The sequence below is a fragment of the Elgaria multicarinata genome, chromosome 13 (genome assembly GCF_023053635.1).
Source record: "Elgaria multicarinata webbii isolate HBS135686 ecotype San Diego chromosome 13, rElgMul1.1.pri, whole genome shotgun sequence".
NCBI lineage: Eukaryota > Metazoa > Chordata > Lepidosauria > Squamata > Anguidae > Elgaria > Elgaria multicarinata.
In genome coordinates, this window is record NC_086183.1 from 35,473,398 (window position 1) to 35,488,397 (window position 15,000).

The 15,000-nt window shown below is 57.8% G+C and overlaps 1 protein-coding gene across 2 annotated transcripts in view; it reads left to right on the forward strand.

Annotated features, from left to right (window-relative positions):
- Positions 1–13,238: 13,238 nt before the first annotated feature.
- Positions 13,239–15,000, forward strand: part of LTBP4 (latent transforming growth factor beta binding protein 4) — a 33,993-nt gene continuing 32,231 nt past the window's right edge. For both annotated transcript variants that reach the window (XM_063140771.1, XM_063140773.1), the window contains exon 1: positions 13,239–13,473. In XM_063140771.1, the coding sequence (XP_062996841.1) occupies positions 13,277–13,473 (197 nt within the window). In that variant the 5' untranslated portion in view covers positions 13,239–13,276. The remainder of the gene's footprint in view (positions 13,474–15,000) is intronic.

The window sequence follows — 15,000 nt, forward strand, 5'->3', positions numbered from 1 at the left end:
CGTCGTCGCTGCCATTCTAGGTGCTTCCATGGCATTGGGGGGGGCGTAGGGGAGGGGGCGTAAGCATGGCTGCACGGATGTCCTTCGGAGCTGCTGCAGCAGCCAAGGGAAGTGGGTGCCGGGCTCCTGATAGGGCACGAACCCCGGGGCTCTGGCCAGCAGCCACCAAGATGGGCTAGCTGCCCTCACCCACCCTCCTGCCCGCTGGGTTCCGTGTGCCAGCCGCCTCCTCTCTCCCCCTCCAGGCCGACTGGCCGCTGAGACACAGTGAAGGGAGGGCGCTGCTGACCGAAGCCATGGGTGGCAGTGAGCAAGCGGAGGGCGAGAGCAGCACCCCCGGAAAGGCCAGCGCACAGGTACGGGGGCGGGGGGGGGGCAACGGCAGCACATGAGGCACGGGGGGGGGGGTCGGAGGCGGACGGGAGGCAGCGGCGGCGGCACACGGCAGCCATTGGCAGGGACAGCAAGACGCAATAACACACACGGATTTTCACGTGGCAGAGTCACGGCACACAGGCTGCAACATGGCAACAGAGGCACAGGGCTCCGATGCCTGGCTGTGCACGCACTCATGCACAGAGCACATCCTCCTGCTCAATCCATAGTGGGATGTGAACGTAGGCAAGATGCGCATCACAGTTTTCCTGGACTGGTGAAATAACTGTGCGCGTGTGTGTGAGGAAGGCATGCAACATTGTAGTGGAAGCAGCAGCACATGTGTGGTCAATGCAAAGCGCTCTCTCTCACACACACACACAAATGCACATACACACACACATGCACAGACACAGATGCTCAGCTCCTTGGTTAGATGCGCAACATGCCGGCACGAAGGGAGGACAGCACATCCCACAAAAAGCGCAAACAGCTCAGCAGCTCTGCTGTTCATGTACACCATGCGCTGGGTGGGGAGGGGAGTGCATACCCCCCGCGCTGCTGGATGCCAGCAATTGTGGGCAATTGAGAGTGTTTATGCTGCCTTCATCCTGGGAAGCCAAGGTCAGTGGTGAGATTGGGAAACTGTGTTTGCAGCCAGGCGCACAGCATGCGTACACTGACATTTGCCACAACAGGCTGGTGTGGTGGAGCACAGCTTTTTGTAGACTCACGCATTATACATTGTCACTGATTTGAGGTTGAGCAACACACGCTACATGCACATAGTAACAGCCACAAATTGTGGTATGCCACACATGTGCCTTACACACCCACACGTCATTCATCTGTGTCATCACAAAAATTCATCATTGCTACCAGGCACACACACAGGCCCGCCCCATCCTGCCTCCAATAACCCTGCACTAGAAAAGTTTGTTCCGGAGGCTTCCACCCCCTGAGGTAGAGCCTGCCTTTGCAGCTATAACTTCCCCTTCACTCCTCATATACTAAGACTCCACCCCCACCCCACCACCCACCCACACCTTGCTTGATGTTTTCCTGCTGTGGGAAGTATGATGGCATGAGGGACAGGGCCTTTTCTGTGGTGGCACCAAGACATTGGCACCGCCTGCCCAAGGACTTCCCCTGCCCCGCCCCCACTTGCCTTTCAGCCGGCAGCTAAGAGTTCTCTTCTTCCAGTAGCCGGCATGGTCAGGTGCTGCCTTGCGAACTGGGTGTTTCTGCTTTTGAGAAGTGTTGATTGCATTTTTAATGTTGTTGTTGTTGTAACTGTGGACTGTTTTGAGTATATTTTTATATTGAAAGGCATGTTTAAAATGGTGGTTAGAATGTAAGGTTAGAATGTAAGGTTAGAATGTAAGCCTATGCGACAGGGTCTTGCTATTTACTGTTTTACTCTGTACAGCACCATGTACATTGATGGTGCTATATAAATAAATAATAATAATAATGGTGGTGGTGGTGATGCCTCATCAGTGTACATGGTGCTCTCCCTGCCCCAAGGAGCTGGCCATCTGAAATTGGGCATGGGAGACAGGGGGAGGACGGGGGAGGACCGAAGGGGGAGAATGGGTTTTTCTCACAGGGAGGCATACTGAGGCTTGGCTCCAGCTGGGGCCGAGGGCTTCCTGCCCCAGGCTTCAGCCACGCCAGGCTCAGGGGTCCCCCTTTGAGCACTCAGGCTGCCCCTTCCCATGCTCCTGCCTGTTGCTCCAGCCTTTGGGGTGATCACCTCCCTGACTGCTGCCCCTTAGCTAAGCACAGGCTGTGATCTGAGAGTGAGCCCACTGCTGCCGCCTGCCTGCCCACTGAGCCTCACTCTGGGCTGCTGTGTTGTCTCCCCAGCTCCTGGCTGCCAGGGCCAGCCACACCTGAGCCCACGGAGGGCCTGCAAAGCCGCTGCATGGGGTGCTGCCTATGGGACTCTCCTCCCATTCCTGATGCAGTGCGTGGTAAGTCTCTCTCTCTCTCCCCTCCACTCCCTCCCCACAACCCTAACTGGCTGGGGAGGGGCCCTGGGGAAGGTGTCATGTGTACCCACAGAAGAGCACACACTGGGCAGAGCATGCTGGAGACCACAGTGGAACTGGTGCTGCTGGGAGGGAGGGGATAGGGTGGGGGGGTGGGGAGGAAAGGCTTGGGGGTGAGGGGTCATCTACAAATCCACTGGAGGGGGATCAGCCACTCCTTGGCTTCCTTCACGGGTGGCTACAAAGGATGGATCCCCCCCCCCAGTCCCCAGCCTGCGTCAGAGCCTGCTCCTTGATGCTGATGAGAGTTGTAAAGGAACCAGGCAGCAGCGGTGGCACCAGATGCATCCATGAAGGGGTGAAGTTGCTGATGTGGAGGCGCATGGGAGCGCAAACAAACCAGCCTGTCATTGAGCAGAACCCCCCCCTCCCAACAACCACACACACTGGCAAGCTGCATCTTGCTATGCTGTCAGAACTGGGACGGGCTGGGGTGGGGAGACTTCTGATGGCTGCCCCCCACCCACCTGTGGGGCTTGCTGGGCCCTTTGTTTCTCACATGGCCTCCGTTCCTGCCCTCCATCCCAGCCACTGTGCTGAGGAGCCTGGGGAGGGGAGCTCCTGCCTCTGGTTAATCGTCTTTAAAAGCAATAACTTTGAAATACCCTGTGGATGAAGCGATTAGTACTGGCTAAGGTGCGTGTGTCTCTCTGTGTGTACGTTTGTCTCTCACATACACACCGTGGGATTCTTTCCTGTCCAAGGTCGTTGGTTTTACGATCGCAGGATCCTCAAGTTGGAGGCAGCCTTGGAGGTCACCTAGTCCAGCCCCCAGATCAATGCAGAAATCCCCCAACAGGTGGCTGTCCGGCTTCTGCTTGAAAACCCCCAGCAAAGGAGGGGCCCTTGGTTCCATTGTCAAACTTCTCTTGTCATCGAGGCATTTCTCCTTTCACTTGTGTTGGATTCCCAGAAAACGGGAGAAGTATTTAGGATGTCAGATTCCACTCGTGCCCTCCATCTGTGGTGCGCCATTCCTCCTCAGTCGTGTCCTGCACTGGCTCTAGGTGTTGTGTCTTGGTTTGCAGTCTGTGGATGCAGCTGAGTTGCTGGCTCTTCTGCACGTATTTCCAGTTCTTCTTGTATTGGTGGCCCAGTGTCCTACTCTGGAGTAGGGTTGTTGGAGAGTGCTTGGTGGCGTCATGTGGTCTGTGGGGGCCAGCCTTCTTCTTGGGTCAGAATTCCTGCTTTGACTTCCTTTGAGGGGGAACTCCCCTTTCACACTATGGAAGCCTGTCACAAGCCCTGTGAGGAGAGAGTGAAAGAACTGGGCATGTTTAGCCTGGAGAAGAAAAGATTGAGGGGAGACATAGAATCATAGAATAGCAGAGTTGGAAGGGGCCTACAAGGCCATCGAGTCCAACCCCCTGCACAATGCAGGAAACCACCCTAAAGCATCCCTGACAGATGGTTGTCCCTGACATGATAGCACTCTTCAAATACTTGAAAGGTTGTCACACTCAGGAGGGCCAGGATCTCTTCTCGATCCTCCCAGAGTGCAGGACATGGAGTAACTGGCTCAAATGACAGGAAGCCAGATTCCGGCTGCACATCAGGAAAAACTTCCTGACTGTTAGAGTCAGGGCCGGTGCTACCATAGAGGCCACTCAGGCGGCCGTCTAGAGCACCAAGCTAAGAGGGGCGGCGGGCACAGCACAGCACTCACGCGTGTTGGCTGTGAGCCAGCCCGGCCCGAGGATTCAGCTGGGCCTGGGCGGGCGAGATGGCGCCCCGTGCCCACCCAGCTGAAGCAAAGCCAGGGATGCTGGGGTGGGGGTGGGGTGGCTCCATGTTTGGACTTCCGGAACATGCCCTGAAGAGAGAGAGAGAGAGAGAGAGAGAATGTATGGGTGAATGGGGTGCATGGGGTCTTTGAGTGAATGCATGTGTTCATGGGTGTGTTTGTTTGGAGTGAGTGATGCTGAGTGTGTGTGTGTGTGCGCGCGTGTGAGTTGGGGGGGATGATTTGGAGGTGATATTCCTATTAAATAATGCATTTTAGACCCATAGACATTCCTTTCCAATTTGTTTGCTATAATTGGCATGACGTATTTCTTGCACTTTAAAATAAATTTAGCAGTTTCAAGTTTTGTGCTTCTTATTTTTTCCAAGAAACTATGTCCTTAAAAATCAAAGTTGGCATTTTGGGGGCGTGTGTGTGTGTGTGTGAAAGTAGCTCACCTTGCCTAGGCCGCAAAATAGTCTGGCACCGGCCCTGGTTAGAGTAGTATGTCAATGACACCAATTGCCCAGGTAGGTCGTGGGCTCTCCCACACCAGAGGCATTCAAGAGGCAGCTGCACAGCTGTCAGTCAGGGATGCTTTAAGGTGGATTCCTGCAATGAGCAGGGGGTTGGGCTTGATGGCCTTAGAGGCCCCTTCCAACTCTATGATTCCAGCATTCTAAGTCGCAGCCATTCCCTGGTCACGCAAGGGCAGGCAGCTGGATGGCCAGGGCAGGACAGGGGCTGCTCCTGAGCACCAGGGGGTCCCTCGTCTCCTCCTGGACTGAAGCACCCACAAGGCCAGGTGCTGCCTGCTTCCTGCTGCAGCCTCCCTCTGGATGAGCATCGCGTGCTGAGCTCCACCATGAGGAAAGGCAAGGTTGCAGAGAACAAGGCACCCCCTTCTCAGATCAATGTTTGGGCAAAAGGAGTTTGTTTGGGAACCAAGTTTGTGCCGCCAAAAAGAACGGCCATGCCGTGTTCGTGTAAATCCGGTGTAGCCAAAGTTTCCCCTGTCAGCCTAGATCAGAGGCCCTCCTCTTCAAGGGAACCCTCACCCAGGGGTGGATTTCTCTTTGCATGCTGCCTTCAGAGCCCTCCCAGGAGGGCTCATGGGGGTGGGGGTGTCCATCTTTGTCATTGCTGATGACACACTTTACATTTCTTTGCAAGCAAAGCGGGGGCAGCCTGGGCTCCAGCCCATGGAAGGGGGGGCTGCAGCTTCCAGGCCAGGCCATATATCCCCTGGGCATCAGCAGCAGGAGGCTCCCTTGTGAAGTGGCATGTATTGGGGCCCTGTCCTTTTGCTGCCGGGTGTGATTTGCAAGAGATGTGGCACATCAGGCAGGTAAAGTGAGGAGGCGCTTGGGGGTGGAGAAGGCAGATGCTTCAAAGCGCCCTTCTTCCAGTCCCCAAACAGTGGCTAAGGAGCGGGAGGAGGCTTCGCGCTGGTGGCACTCAGACATACTTTGGCTCAGTTCCAGTCATCTATGGGGGCCGAGGGAAAGTCCTGACGTCTTCAAAGAGAAGGTAGGTTTGGAAGGACGTATGAGGAACCATGATGGGGGCAGTTTGGGAGGCAGTTCCGGGCATGGGGGCAGCCAGGGAGGAAGGGCAGGGCTCTTTGAAGGAACAGGAGACCTTTGGACGGCTGAGGCTGCTGGAGCTGGAGGCGTGGATGTCACCAGCTGGGATGTTTCGGGATAGAGATAAGGGGGAGGGACAAGGAGCTTGTCACGGTGTGTGTGTGTGGGGGGGTGCAGAATGGAGAGGAGCCCAGAGGGTGAAGCCTCCAAGTGCTACCAGCCAGAAGGCCCCGTGTGCAGCTGTTCCAACCTTCCCCCCTTTAATAGATTTTTTGTGGCAAGAAAAAAGATGGAAGAAGAGATGAGAGAATATGGAAGGGTTACAAATAGAAGATGCAGCTGACTGGACCTCCCACAAAACTCTGTGAGTGAGGAAGGGCGAGAGCATGATGAAAGCTTCGTCCCGTGTCCGGTGGTTTGAATGACGAAAGAAGCACTATGATTCTGACTGCAGGTTTGGGACCACGGCGGGAGGACGGAGGGCTGTGAGGGTGGAAGGCGAGCGTCAGGACGGCAGTAGAAAACGGCGAAAGTGGGGCCCAGGATTTTCCAAAGGGGACGAGAGGAAAGCTCATAGCTCTACAGTGTTGTGAAGGGAGAAGGGAAGTAACGTGGCTCGTGGCTGAACGTGGGGAGCAAAGGAGTAGGGAGGCCTTTGTTGTCCTTGTTGATGCCCTCAGAGGCAGCCCTGGAAGGGTCCCAAGGACCACAGGGGCCCTTGGGCTTAAACTGGTTTGATGCTGAGCTGAAAGGGATTTGGCTGATAGAGCTGCTTTGCAAGAGTCCTGGGGGTTCTGCTCCAGTTTCATTTCATCTCAGCTGCATCACTGCCTTCGGGGGAGCCTCTGCGCCCACACAGCCGTGCCCCAGGATTCTCTCCAAATGGTTGGCTTGGATTCCAGGTGCTATTCTGGCTTCCAGAGCGGCTCCCAGGCTGAGGATCTGGACTGGCTGCCCACTCAGCCTGGTGGCGGCAAAGGCGTCAGTGCCACAAGCAGCTTGGCAACGTGGTTGGAGCTGCAGGGCGTCGGGGGAGCCTTTGTGCCCACACAGCCATGCCCGGTCCAGCCTGGAGAATGAGCCAAGGCCACCGGAGCGACGAAGGCTCCGCTAAATCTGGCCTCCGATCCACTGGGGCTCCTGCCACGATCGGAACAAGCTGGCTACCAAAATCCATTTAGGCCCAATTTCAGCGCCACCCCTGATCTTCACAGGACAACTGTCAGAAGGGCGTGTGTTTGCACGTGCACGCATTTGCACGATAAGCGAAGTCGGTTTAGCCCTCATGCCTCCCAGCCCGGAGCGGGTCCTGCTCCTCAGCGCGGTGTGTGATCATAAGAGCCAGCGTTATGATGATTTGTAATAAAGGCTGAGTTGGGTTTTTGTTGTTGTGTGTGTGTGTGTTTTGGTTCTAGTGAATGTTAGCAGCTTGCGATATTGGTTGAGACTTGCCTTCGGTGAAAGGGAAGTTGCCAACGGGGGTGGGATGGTCTGAGGAGGGGCCAAGGGCTCCCACTGGCCCCGCTGCTGCCTCAGGGCCCATAGAACCTGGGGTGGTCCTGGTGGTGTCTGTTCTTTGAATCTTTTGTAGAATAATTGGAATTACAATGTCCTGCTTTCTAGAATGCCTGAAGAAGGTGTACTCTGAAAGGCACTGGGTGTTCTTGGAAGGGGCCTTGTAGGTCCCTTCCAACTCTGCTATTCTATGATTCTATGATTCTCTCTTTGTATTGCCGCTCTGCTCCTCTGCCCCGCGTGGCTTCCTCCCATCTTCTAACGGAGCCTCCTCCTTTCCCTCCTCCCTCCTACTCAGCAGGTTGACCTGAAGCTGCGGGTGGAGAAGCTGAACGTCACTATGGTGCCTGGTGCTGCCGGGGCCAGCGAGGGGGCCGGGCCCAGACTGCCCCGGGAGTCCAAGGAGGACCGGGAGGAGCGTGTCCTGGCCGTGCTGGGCATTGTGGGCACCATCCTGAACCTGCTGGTCATCATCTTTGTCTACATTTACACCACCATCTAGCCTGGCCGGCCTCCCACTCCCTCCCGCCCTGTGCCTGTCCTGCGGTGGCACCGCCCCTTGCGCCGGCCTGTGCCACCTGGAGCATGGAAAAGTGGAGGCGGTGCAGGACTGGCGACCATCAGCACCTGGACTGGGCTGAGCCTGGGCCAACTGGGCCCAGGAGGGATTCTGTGTCTGCCCAGCTGGCTTTGCCACCTTCAGGAACTTGCTGACAAGACTTGGCTTTGCAGCTGCCAACTGCTGCTGGGATCGTGGCCCTTTGGTGGGACTGGACAGTGCCAGCTCTGGGCAAGCCTCTATGGCACAGCCCGGGGCTGCCAACGTGACCCTTTCCAGGAGAGAGGCCTCGCCTTCTCCCTCTGTCCTGGCGGCCGCCCCCTGAAGTGGATCCTGGTGGGCAGGACGCCCTGACCTTTGTGCCCCCCCGCCTGTAAACACCAACAAGCACAACAAGGGACCCCTCCCTCCCAGCTCCTGTCCAGGAAGCTGCCACTGCCACAGAGGCTGACGCTGGGGTGGGGAGTGGGGGGCAGAGACCTCCCTCCAGGGCTCCTTCCGCCCAGCACAGCTGTCCTGATCAAATTTGACACCAGCCGCTCCTCCTTGCACCGGCCTGGGCAGGCCCTCCCACTGCCAGCACCAGTTCTGAGCTGGGTGTCCTGGATGCTGGGGGCTCCTGAGGTGCCCCTTGATAAACCCCCACCACCACCATCCCTGGCAACCTTCAGCACTTCCTTAGAATGCTGCTCTAGCCTGAAATGCCCTGGATACATGGGGGGGGGGGGGGGCTCGACCTGGAAGGAGCTTCCTTGTGCACCCCCAGCCTTAACACGCAGCTCCCCCTCAGAGGCAAGCAGAATGGGGCAGGGCTGGGGCGAAGCGCGGGGGTGGGGGGAGCGGGCAGGGCTCTTCATTCAAAGTGCTTTACCAAGCTGTCTGGTGAAGCTTGGCCCTGCAACAGCGCCCCCTGCAGGCCAATGGAGCCATGCATTTGGCCAGGGGAGGGGGCATAGGGTGCCTCCCTCCTTCAAGTGGGAGTGGTTATCCCACTGCTGTGAGGGGGGGGGGGTGCCAGCAGGGAGGGAGGTTGGGCCACTCCTTCTGGGACTCCTGGTTTCCCTTGCCAAATTTCTGCTGCTTTTCTGGCAAAGTGGCGCTGCAGGTGGGGAGGGGGAGGAAGGGAGCCAGGATTTTCAGGGCATCCAGCCTTGGCCAGCTTGTCCCCAGTCCGATTCTCAGGGGAGGGTGGGTACAGAAATCGGCCCCAAAGGTCCAACCCGCAGGGACTTTTGTCTCGTCCGGGGCTGCGCCCACCCAGCTTTGCTTCCACTCTCCATGCAGATGTGGTGGTGGGGGCGGTAAAAAAAAAACCCAGACTTTGGGAAGGGCCCAAAACCCAGGGCTCTTTTTAAAAACGCAACAGCAACACCAGCCCCCTCCCTGCCCCCCTCCGTTCTTCCAGAGAGTTTTACTACAACAGCTAAGACCAACTTGGGGGGGGGAAGGGGGGGCTTTGCCCATCTGCCAGAGCCACGCCAAAGGGGGGGGGTTCCCCACACTCTTGGTTCCAGTGCCACACCAAGCGGGGAGGGGGCTGTGCTTTTCTAACAACCATGTTGTAATTGTGAAATTTTATATGCAACCAAATTTGAAATAATCACAAGGAAATATTTATGGACTTAAAGAGATGATTATCCCTTCTTTTTCTGGTTGTGGGTGCGGGCACTTGGCTACTTCACATGGCGAGCGTGTGTGTCCCTGGCAAAAACACGCCAGTCTGCTGGTGGGCAGCCTGAGGTTTCTGCCGGCGTGCCTGAGCCCGCTGGTTGCTGGGCAAAGCATGCTGGCCCTGGTGGGCTTGGGCTTGATCCAGCCAAACCGGCCTTCTGTGGTTCTGAAGCTAGAGCACAGTCTCTCAGGGTCATTTTGCCTGGAGACGTGAGAAGAAGGGATTCTGAGCCTGCAGCCCATCCTTGTGGAGCGTGATGGCCCTAAAAAAGAAAGCAGTCCTGCCCTCAAGTGCCCTTTCAGCTGAGGCAAGGACCAAGAGGCCCGGCCCGGCCCTCACGCAAGTGGAAGAGTGGGCCCTGCCCAGGGATTCCATGGCAGGAGCTGCTGCAATGCGAGGTTATATACGTGTGATACTGTACACATGGCAGGAAGTTCATGTACGTGTAAATCATACTCCCATGCCTGGTTCTCAATACTAATCAGGTAGCTGGAAGCGTTAGGAGCATCAACAAAGGAAGGGAAAAGGGGGGGGGCTAAGCCAGCTGTGTCCTTCCAGATGTTGTTGGACTGCAGCTCCCATCAGCTCTGACCATGGACCGGGCTGGCTGAGGCTGGTGGGACTTGGAGTCCAGGAAAATCTGGATGGCCCCACATTCTCCACCCCTGAGCAAAGGGATGCCGCCAGTCAGTCTTCCGCTTTGTCAAAGTAGGCGAGACAAGGGCCTTCCTACCTTCTGGCTCAGGCCACAAAAATGGCCCCTTGCAAAGTGCCTGTGGCAAGCGAGGATGAAGGGGAACAGCCAGATGGACCACCTGACTCCCTTGTAACGCTTTTCAAATAGTAGCTGTACAATGACGGTCAGCACAACAGGCTGCGAAGGAAGGTTGCAAGCAGCCAGATGGTCTGTGGCTGCACTGCCAGATGCGTGGTTTTCAGAGGTCCAGGTTTGCAGCCCGAAGGCATCCCAGAATATGTCTGTGCAAAGACGGCTCTTCTCCCTGGTGCCCTGAGAGTTCTCACCATGGAAGGAGATAAGGATCCCCCACCCCCCACCCCCAGGCACAGAACTCTGTTGGGTGGTGCTGTCAGAAGAACTGGCCCGGAGCAGTGAGGGAGCCAGGTTTGTGGATGGCGTGGAGGCATTGGTAATGAAATCTCCACCACTGCAAAGAGCTCCCAAAAGATCTCTCCAAACTGGAGGGGTTCAAAGTAGTTACGCATAAAGTGATGCATGCTGGGACAAAAATATTCCAAACATCACGGATGCACAAACAGGGTTTCAGTGGGTGAAAAGAAGTCAAATTCCACAGTCAGGAAAGGGCAACTTAATGCATCAATAGGCCTGGAGCAGCTCTGTAGGAGGAAAGCTCACACAGTTTGGGGCTCTTCGGCTTAGGGGGGGAAAGCATGCGGGTGGGTGGGCGTCATAAGAGGTGTATGAGAAAAGTGCTTGGGAGAAATCTTTCTCCATGCCTCCCGTTATTCAAACCCAGTAGGGTTGTCCAAGGTGTTCCCAATGTTCCTGAGGGGCGACTGGAGATACACTTTGTCCCAAACAGAGATGTTTAGAATACCGTGACTTTGCTGAAAGCCATGTTGCAAGAGTGAGTGTGTGTGTGTGTGTGTGTGTGTGTGTGTGTGTGTGTGTGTGTGTGTGCGCGCGTGCGTATTGTGTTCATCTCCAGGGAAGAGGTGGAACTAGTGTGTCAAATTCTGCCCTCCAGTTGCCTGGATTTTTTCTTCCCCCATGAAAGAGGCTTCCATTTTCTGTCTCTTCCTCAAAGCATTTTATAATTTATTTTGAATTTATTTTGGTGGTGGCTTTGAGCTTATCTAAACACAGTGAGGTGGCCATGGGTGCCTTGTGCAGGCATTTTTCTCCTCCTCCTTTCTATTACCCATCTTTCTGTTACTCTGCACCATCCTGGGCTGCCTGGGCTTCATGATCCAAAGAAAGCCTTCTGGAAGGAATTACTTTAAGATCTTTCCCCCTTGACTGAAGCACAGGAAGCCAAAGAGTGCAGGAAGCCACCGCCGGAGAAATGGTTGCCCAATGAAAGACTCATGCACACCGCTTGTAAGGTAGAACCCTGGAGCCGTCCGCCTCCTCTCTTCCTGAAGGCAAACCCAGACCTAAACCATGCTGCCTATTGCCACCCCCACCCTGCCAACACATTGTGGAAACAATGGGGCAAGCATTATGCCTCCTACCCACAGAAACTGCAGGACCTCCAACCAGTTACTGCCTGCAGCAGCTGTCACTGTCAGCCAGGTGGACACATGAGGTGGTGGGGTGTGTGCGTGGGGTGTGGTGATGGGCTGGGGGCTGGGGTATCTCCCGGGCTGCGATGTTACAGGTTTGTGCTGAGCCCAGGGAACGGATGCTTGGCCCTGCAGCTGGGCAGTCACTGTCTGATGAATGGGCAAAGCACCCCGCAGGCACCATCTCAGGGATCTTTGCACCAGCCTGGTAAGGTGGGCCAGTAACATTGGCCCCACATTGCAAATGGAGGCAGGCAGAGAGCTGCGGGGGGAGGGTCTCTTAAGACCACTGAACATGGAGGAGAGATTTCACCCCGGGCTGGGGCTTTCTAGCCACTCTAGGCCAGCATTCTGTTCACCCAGGTGGCCAACCAACTGCCTGTGGGAAGTAGGACATGAGTGCAACAGCACCCTCCCACCCATGTTCCCCAGCAACTGGTGTGCATTGGCATACTGCTTCTGATACTGGAGGTAGAACACAGCCACCAGGAGACTTTGCCAGGCATTTGTCTAGCCCTTTTGTTGTTGTTTATTCGTTCAGTCGCTTCCGACTCTTCGTGACTTCATGGACCAGCCCACGCCAGAGCTTTCTGTCGGCCGTCGCCACCCCCAGCTCCCCCAAGGTCGAGTCTGTCACCTCCAGAATATCATCCCTCCATCTTGCCCTTGGCCGGCCCATCCAAAGCCATCCAAATTGGTGGCCATCACGAAGTCCTGTGCTAGCGAATTCCATAGTTAAACTTATGCGTTGTGTGAAGAAGTCCTTCCTTTTACCTGTCCTGAATCTCCTATCCTTTAGCGTCATGGGATGTGACCCCACTGAGTTCTAGAAGTGGGGTGACCGCCCTATCCGCATCCTCCCTTCCATCCATAGTTTTGTGCAGTCCTATCATGCCCCACCTTATCCGCCTCCCCCAAACTAAAGAGCCCGGAACAGAGCTTGCCCTCTTAGGGGAGACGCGCCCGCCCCTTCATCGTTTCCCTTTTCTGCACGTTTCCCAACTCGACAATGTCCGTTTTGAGGTGCGGTGACCAGGATGGCGCGCGCAAGGGAGGCCACACCAAAGATTTGCATAAGGGCTGCAGGCGCGTGGCAGTTTTATTTTCCATTCCTTTCCTAGTTACGCCCAACCCGGCGTTTGCGCTTTGCACACCGCTGCCTGCAACCCCAGCCACGACCCCTATTTGGGGCAGTCCGGGCCAGCTCGCAACTCCCCACTCCCCCCACCCCCCGGAGCTTACGTGGAGTGGGGCTCCTTCGCCCTGCTTGGCCCTGGCGGGGCTCTGCCCCGGCCGAAGGGAGCTCCCCCCGCCCCCGCGCCCGCTCGCCCCCCGACGGCACCTGCGCTGCGGCCGGAGCCCCTCCCCGTCCGGCGGCCGGGCGGCCGGCTATTGGCTGCGGGGCCGGAGGGGCAGGCGAGCCGGGCTGAGCGCTCATTGGCGGCCAGCGGCGCCGGGCCCAGCGCCGCAGCCTCTTGTCTCGGCGCCCGTCGGGTCGGCCGGTGCGCCCCGTCGACGGCGAGCAGGATGCGGCCGCCGGCGCTGGGCGCGCTCTGCCTGCTCGGCGTGTCGCTGCTGTTGCTGCTGCTGCTGCTGCCGCCGCCGGCGCCGGGCGCCCGAGGGCCACGCCGTCCGGGGCGCTCAGCAGCGGCAGCCCCCGGCGGCCCGCTTGCCCAGCAGAGCCGCAGGAAGAGCCCGGCGGGGCGGAGCGCCAAAGCGGGCAGGTAACGGAGGGAAGGGCCCCTGCCTCTCCCGGCCGCGCCTCTCTTCCCGACCCCGACGAGGCTGGCGCCAGGCGCGCGCGCGGAGCGGGCCCCCTCCCGGCCCGCCTGCCTGCCTGCCAGCTGCTCTGCGGGGGGGGGGGCGGCGGCGCAGCTTGGCCCCGGGCCCACCTAGAGGGCTGGAAGTGGCCCGGAGCGCGGACGGGGCGCCCCAGCGTCCACTGCCTCTGGGAGCTAGTTGCCCCGGGCCAGGCTCGCCATCGGCAGCGCCGGAGCGGGCGTACCCCAAGGCCCCCCATGGCCCTGGCCGCGCGCGGGAGCGTCTCTCCCCGCCAGCCAGCCAGCCAGCCAGCCAGCCAGCCAGCGAGCGAGCGCTGCCTGGTCTTCTCATCAGGGCCGCGGCGGGGGTTTGGCGGGGGCAGCAGGGTCTGGAGGCCCCATCTGGAAATGTCAGCGCGGGGCTGGAGCGGCAACTCCTCAGCTTGGCGGCCGCTGCCACTTTCTCCCGCCGCTCGCGCTGGGGGTCTCCGCTTGTGCTCTCTGGCGCCCCTGGCTTGCATTGCCAGAGGGGGGCACCGAGGCTGTAAACCGCAGGGCCTCCGGGCAGGCAGGCAGGCAGGCAGGCTGGCGTCGCAGGGCCACGACCGGCCTCTCCCAGGTGCCAGGCAGGCGGCTGCAGGGTCCCCGCCCTTTGCCACCGCCGCCGGCCCCGGCAGCCGCCTGCTCGCCCCTTTGCCCCTCTTCGCCCCGCTGCTGCAGGCTGCTCCGGGAAGCCGCTCTGCCCCCGCGAGCCTTCCTTTGCAGCTGCAGCACTCCGGTGGCATCAGCCAGCGGCCCCTTTATTTATATTTATTTAGTATTTATTTATTAAATTTGTATACCGCCCCATAGCCGAAGCTCTCTGGGCGGTTTACAAAAGTTAAAAAACAGTGGACATTAAAAAGTATACAAAATTTTAAACCGTCAAAAAATACAAAAACAACTGTATAAAATAGTATCCATTTTAACAACAACAGTTCTGGGGTCCATTAAACAAACAAACAACCGTAGCATATGCTGTTAAATGCTGTTAAATGCCTGGGCCTCTGGTGGCCACAGTCTCCCCAAGACAGCTTCCCGGGGCAGGAGGAGCACTCTGGCCACTTCCAGGCAGAACCTTGGCCAAAACGGGAGGGAGAGGCCTTTGCCCGGGAAGGGGAGGCCTTTGCCCGTGCGCGCTTGCTCATTGGGCGCTGTGCTTGAGCCTGCTGCCCGCTTTGGAAACCCGCGGCCTGACTGACTCTGGACATGTACCTGCAGGCTTATCTGCAATCCCGTCCCATCCCCCATCAAGGTGGGGGTGGCCGTGGGCAGCTTTGCGTGCCTGGAACTCTCCCAGCCGCTCAGGATGAGGTCAGGGCAGGGTCTGCCTCCTCGTGGTCAGCTGCGTTCCTTCTGGGCACAGGAAGGGGTGGTGGTGGTGGTGGTGTCGGGGCCTTCTGCTGTCCCCCTCCCGTTCTCGTGGGGGCTGGTCAGAACGCTCTTCTCTGA